The 6,000-nt window shown below is 42.5% G+C and overlaps 1 protein-coding gene across 6 annotated transcripts in view; it reads left to right on the forward strand.

Moving 5' to 3' along the window:
- LOC110511479 (kelch-like protein 5) overlaps window positions 1-6,000 on the forward strand; it is a 65,108-nt gene that overhangs the window by 55,033 nt on the left and 4,075 nt on the right. For 4 of the 6 annotated variants that reach the window (XM_090188691.1, XM_090188692.1, XM_090188687.1 and 1 more), the window contains exons 12-14: window positions 639-713; window positions 3,704-3,841; window positions 3,959-4,130. In XM_090188691.1, coding sequence (XP_090044817.1) covers window positions 639-713; window positions 3,704-3,841; window positions 3,959-4,130 — 385 coding nt within the window. The remainder of the gene's footprint in view (window positions 1-638; window positions 714-3,703; window positions 3,842-3,958; window positions 4,131-6,000) is intronic. The other 2 variants (XM_090188689.1, XM_090188690.1) reach the window with 1 other exon arrangement.

The following is a 6,000-nucleotide window of genomic DNA, read 5'->3' on the forward strand; positions in this document are numbered from 1 at the left end:
TCGTGATGGAAGCTCCTGTCTCTCTCCTCTCCAGGTTGTATGCAGTAGGGGGTCGTGATGGAAGCTCCTGTCTCTCTCCTCTCCAGGTTGTATGCAGTAGGGGGTCGTGATGGAAGCTCCTGTCTCTCTCCTCTCCAGGTTGTATGCAGTAGGGGGTCGTGATGGAAGCTCCTGTCTCTCTCCTCTCCAGGTTGTATGCAGTAGGGGGTCGTGATGGAAGCTCCTGTCTCTCTCCTCTCCAGGTTGTATGCAGTAGGGGGTCGTGATGGAAGCTCCTGTCTCTCTCCTCTCCAGGTTGTATGCAGTAGGGGGTCGTGATGGAAGCTCCTGTCTCTCTCTCTGTCTCTGTCTCTCCTCTCCAGGTTGTATGCAGTAGGGGGTCGTGATGGAAGCTCCTGCCTCTCTCTCTGTCTCTGTCTCTCCTCTCCAGGTTGTATGCAGTAGGGGGTCGTGATGGAAGCTCCTGTCTCTCTCCTCTCCAGGTTGTATGCAGTAGGGGGTCGTGATGGAAGCTCCTGTCTCTCTCCTCTCCAGGTTGTATGCAGTAGGGGGTCGTGATGGAAGCTCCTGTCTCTCTCCTCTCCAGGTTGTATGCAGTAGGGGGTCGTGATGGAAGCTCCTGTCTCTCTCCTCTCCAGGTTGTATGCAGTAGGGGGTCGTGATGGAAGCTCCTGTCTTCGCTCCGTTGAGTGTTTTGATCCCCACACCAACAGGTGTGTGTGCAGCTATGTTTAGTGGTCTTCAACAATGGGTTGTAGTGTGTACACACACACACACACACACACACACACACACACACACACACACACACACACACAGTACCGGTCAAGTGTGGACACAGCTACTCATTCCAGGGTTTTTCTTTATTTTTACTATTGTCTACATTGTAGAATAATAGTGACGACATCGACACTATGAAATAACACATATGGAATCATGTAGTAACCAAAAAAGGTGTTAAACAAATCAAAATATTTTTGAGATTCTTGAAAGTAGCCTTGATGACAGCTTTGCACTCTTGGCATATATACATATGTGTGTGTGTGTATTTATATAAATCAAAATACACTCATCAGTTATTGAGTCATATATATATATATTTAAATGTATTTTATTTATTTATTTATATATCATCAGACAGTTTATTAGGTACACCGTCCCATTCACCATAATGTATGGCTCCTACAGACAGGCATCAAGACATTCAGTTACTGTTCCACTGGACAGTTTATTAGGTACACCGTCCCATTCACCATAATGGATGGCTCCTACAGACAGGCATCAAGACATTCAGTTACTGTTCCATCGGACAGTTTATTAGGTACACCGTCCCATTCACCATAATGGATGGCTCCTACAGACAGGCATCAAGACATTCAGTTACTGTTCCACCGGACAGTTTATTAGGTACACCGTGTCTGTTGTTTATACTGAGAATGGTGTGACGATTTTAACAGACGGTGTCTGGGGTTTATACCCAGAATGGTGTGATGATTTTAACAGAATGGTGTGATGATTTGAACAGAATGGTGTGATGATTTTAACCTTTCTGATCTCCCCATCCCGGATCCGGGATCATGAATACAGACTCAAGCTCATTACCATAACGCAACGTTAACTATTCATGAAAATCGCAAATGAAATGAAATAAATATGCTAGCTCTCAAGCTTAGCCTTTTGTTAACAACACTGTCATCTCAGATTTTCAAAATATGCTTCTCAACCATTGCAAAACAAGCATTTGTGTAACAGTATTGATGGCTAACGTAGCATTTATCATTAGCATTCAGCTGGCAACATTTACACAAAAAAACAGAAAAGCATTCAAATAAAATCATTTACCTTTGAAGAACTTCAGATGTTTTCAATGAGGAGACTCTCAGATAGCAAATGTTCAGTTTTTCCTGAAAGATTATTTGTTTAGGACAAATCGCTCCGTTTTCTGCGTCACGTTTAGCTATGAAAAAACCCCTGTATCCAGGACTGTGTAAATCTATCAGCAAGCTCATTAGCATAACACAACGTTAACTATTCATGAAAATCGCAAATGAAATGAAATAAATATGCCATCTCTCAAGCTTAGCCTTTTGTAAACAACACTGTCATCTCAGATTTTCAAAATATGCTTCTCAACCATAGGAAAACAATCATTTGTGTAAAAGTAGCTAGCTAGCGTTAGCATTTAGCGTTAGCATTTAGCGTTAGCATTAGCGTTAGCATCCAGCAGGCAACATTTCAACAAAAACATAAAAGCCTTCAAATAAAATCATTTACCTTTGAAGAACTTCAGATGTTTTCAATGAGGATACTCTCAGTTAGATAGCAGATGCTCAGTTTTTCCAAAAAGATTCTTTGTGTATTAGAAATAGCTCCGTTTTGTACATCACATTTGGCTACCAAAAAAACCCGAAAATTCAGTCCTCAAAACGCGAACTTTTTTCCAAATTAACTCCATCATATCGACTGAAAACATGGCAAACTTTGTTTAGAATCAATCCTCAAGGTGTTTTTCACATATCTCTTCGATGATATATCGTTCGTGGAAGTGTGCTTTCTCTCCTGAATCCCAGGAGAAAATGCCCGCACCTGAAGATTACGCACAAATTTAGACAAAGGACACCGGGCGGACCCCTGGAAAATGTAGTCTCTTATGGCCAATCTTCCAATGATATGCCTACAAATACGTCACAATGCTGCCGACATCTTGGGGAAACGGCAGAAGGTCTAAGCTTATTCCTGTCGCATTCACAGCCATATAAGGAGACATTAGAAAACAGAGCTTCAGAAATTCTGCTCATTTCCTGTTTAACGTATCATCTTGGTTTCGCCTGTAGAATGAGTTCTGGGGCACTTACAGACAAAATCTTTGCAGATTCTGAAACTTCAGAGTGTTTTCTTTCCAAAACTGTCATATGAATATGCATAGTCGAGCATCTTTTCGTGACAAAATATCGCGCTTAAAACGGGAACGTTTTTTATCCAAAAATGAAATAGCGCCCCTAGAGATGCAACTGGTTAACAGACGGTGTCTGGGGTTTATACTGAGAACGGTTTGACAAACGCAAACGACCACACCGGGTTCCAGTCCTATCAGCTAACAACAAGTAGAAGTGTCTCCAGTGGACACGACATCATCAACACTGGACAAATGAGGAGTTGAAAAACCTGTCTGTTGAATCCCGGTTCCTGTTGCTTGAAGCTGACGGCAGAGTCCAGATTTGGCCCCGTCCTGCCTGGTGTTGACGGAACAGGCTGGTGGCTGTGGTGGAATGGGTCCTGTGACCCCCGAACGTCTTTGGGATGACATCAACATCCCTGTAGAACGTTTCTGACACCTTGTAGAATCCACGCCCCAAATAATTCAGGCTGTTCTGGATAGGCCTTTCCTAAAACACCGACCAGGGTGTGTATCTGTGACATGTAGAATCCACACCCCAAATAATTCAGGCTGTTCTGGATAGGTGTTTCCTAAAAAAACGACCAGGGTGTGTATCTGTGACTTGTAGAATTCACGCCCAAAATAATTCAGGCTGTTCTGGATAGGCGTTTCCTAAAAAAACGACCAGGGTGTGTATCTGTGACTTGTAGAATTCACGCCCAAAATAATTCAGGCTGTTCTGGATAGGCATTTCCTAATAAACCGACCAGGGTGTGAATCTGTGACGAGAATGAGGTTGTTGATGTGTGGCCTCCTCACCACCAGGTGGAGCTGCTGCGCTCCGATGGCGAAGCGTCGTGGCGGGGTGGGCGTGGCTACCTGGAACGGTTTCCTGTACGCTATTGGAGGACATGACGCTCCCGCCTCCAGCCTGGCATCACGACTCAGCGACTGTGTGGAGAGGTCAGTCGGTCGGGGGTCGGGGGTGTGTGTTAGGTAATTGTGCTATAAATGTTGAGTAAATATTGGCGCAGGTTTAGAGATATTCAACAGTGTGTGTGTGTGTGTGTGTGTGTGTAGGTACGACCCCCAGGCGGATGCGTGGACGGCGGTAGCCCCCATGAGCGTCAGTCGTGACGCTGTCGGTGTGTGTCTCCTTGGAGACCGTCTCTATGCGGTCGGTGGTTACGATGGAACGGTGTACCTGAACACTGTCGAGGCCTACGATCCCCAGACCAACGAGTGGACACAGGTACACACACACACACACACACACACACACACACACAACCCTTCAGGTATATACACACACACACACGTACACACACACACACACACACACACACACACACACACAACCCTTCAGGTATATACACACACACACACACACACACACACACACACACACACACACACAACCCTTCAGGTGTATATACACACACACACACACACACACACACACACACACACACACACACACAACCCTTCAGGTGTATATACACACACACACACACACACACACACACACACACACACACACACACAACCCTTCAGGTATATATACACACACACACACACACATCCCTTCTGGTTGTGTTGTTATGTAAATGTCCGTATTTCTCCAAGTGTGTTAATATGTTCATGTGTCTGTTTTATGTAAGTGTGTGTGTTCTATGTTCTACCCCCTGGTTATTACCTATCTAATAACTCTACCCCTGGTTATTATCTATCTAATAACTCTACCCCCTGGTTATTACCTATCTAATAACTCTACCCCCTGGTTATTATCTATCTAATAACTCTACCCCCTGGTTATTATCTATCTAATAACTCTACCCCTGGTTATTATCTATCTAATAACTCTACCCCCTGGTTATTATCTATCTAATAACTCTACCCCCTGGTTATTATCTATCTAATAACTCTACCCCCTGGTTATTATCTATCTAATAACTCTACCCCCTGGTTATTATCTATCTAATAACTCTACCCCCTGGTTATTATCTATCTAATAACTCTACCCCCTGGTTATTATCTATCTAATAACTCTACCCCCTGGTTATTATCTCTCCATAGTCACTTTAATAACTCTACCCCCTGGTTATTATCTATCTAATAACTCTACCCCCTGGTTATTATCTATCTAATAACTCTACCCCCTGGTTATTATCTCTCCATAGTCACTTTAATAACTCTACCCCCTGGTTATTATCTATCTAATAACTCTACCCCCTGGTTATTATCTCTCCATAGTCACTTTAATAACTCTACCCCCTGGTTATTATCTATCTAATAACTCTACCCCCTGGTTATTATCTATCTAATAACTCTACCCCCTGGTTATTATCTATCTAATAACTCTACCCCCTGGTTATTATCTATCCAATAACTCTACCCCCTGGTTCTTATCTATCCATAGCCACTTCAATAACTCTACCCCCCTGGTTATTATCTATCCAATAACTCTACCCCCTGGTTATTATCTATCTAATAACTCTACCCCCTGGTTATTATCTATCCATAGCCACTTTAATAACTCTAACCCCTGGTTATTATCTATCCAAATCTCTACTCTGGTTATTATCTATCCATAGTCACTTTAATAACTAACTCCTGGTTATTATCTATCCATAGTCACTTTAATAGCTCTACTCCCTGGTTATTATCTATCCATCGTCACTTTAATAACTCTAACCCCTGGTTATTATCTATCCATAGTCACTTTAATAACTCTACTCCCTGGTTATTATCTATCCATAGTCACTTTAATATCGCTACTCTCTGGTTATTATCTACCCATAGCCACTTTAATAACTCTACCCCCTGGTTATTATCTATCTAATAACTCTACCCCCTGGTTATTATCTATCCATAACCACTTTAATAACTCTACCCCCTGGTTATTATCTATCCATAGTCACTTTAATAACTCTACCCCCCGGTTATTATCTATCTAATAACTCTACCCCCTGGTTATTATCTATCCATAGTCACTTTAATAACTCTACTCCCTGGTTATTATCTATCCATAGTCACTTTAATAACTTTACTCCCTGGTTATTATCTATCTAATAACTCTACTCCCTGGTTATTATCTATCCATAGCCACTTTAATAACTCCA

Source organism: Oncorhynchus mykiss, chromosome 10 (assembly GCF_057628025.1).
Source record: "Oncorhynchus mykiss isolate SJ-2025 chromosome 10, ASM5762802v1, whole genome shotgun sequence".
Lineage (NCBI taxonomy): Eukaryota > Metazoa > Chordata > Actinopteri > Salmoniformes > Salmonidae > Oncorhynchus > Oncorhynchus mykiss.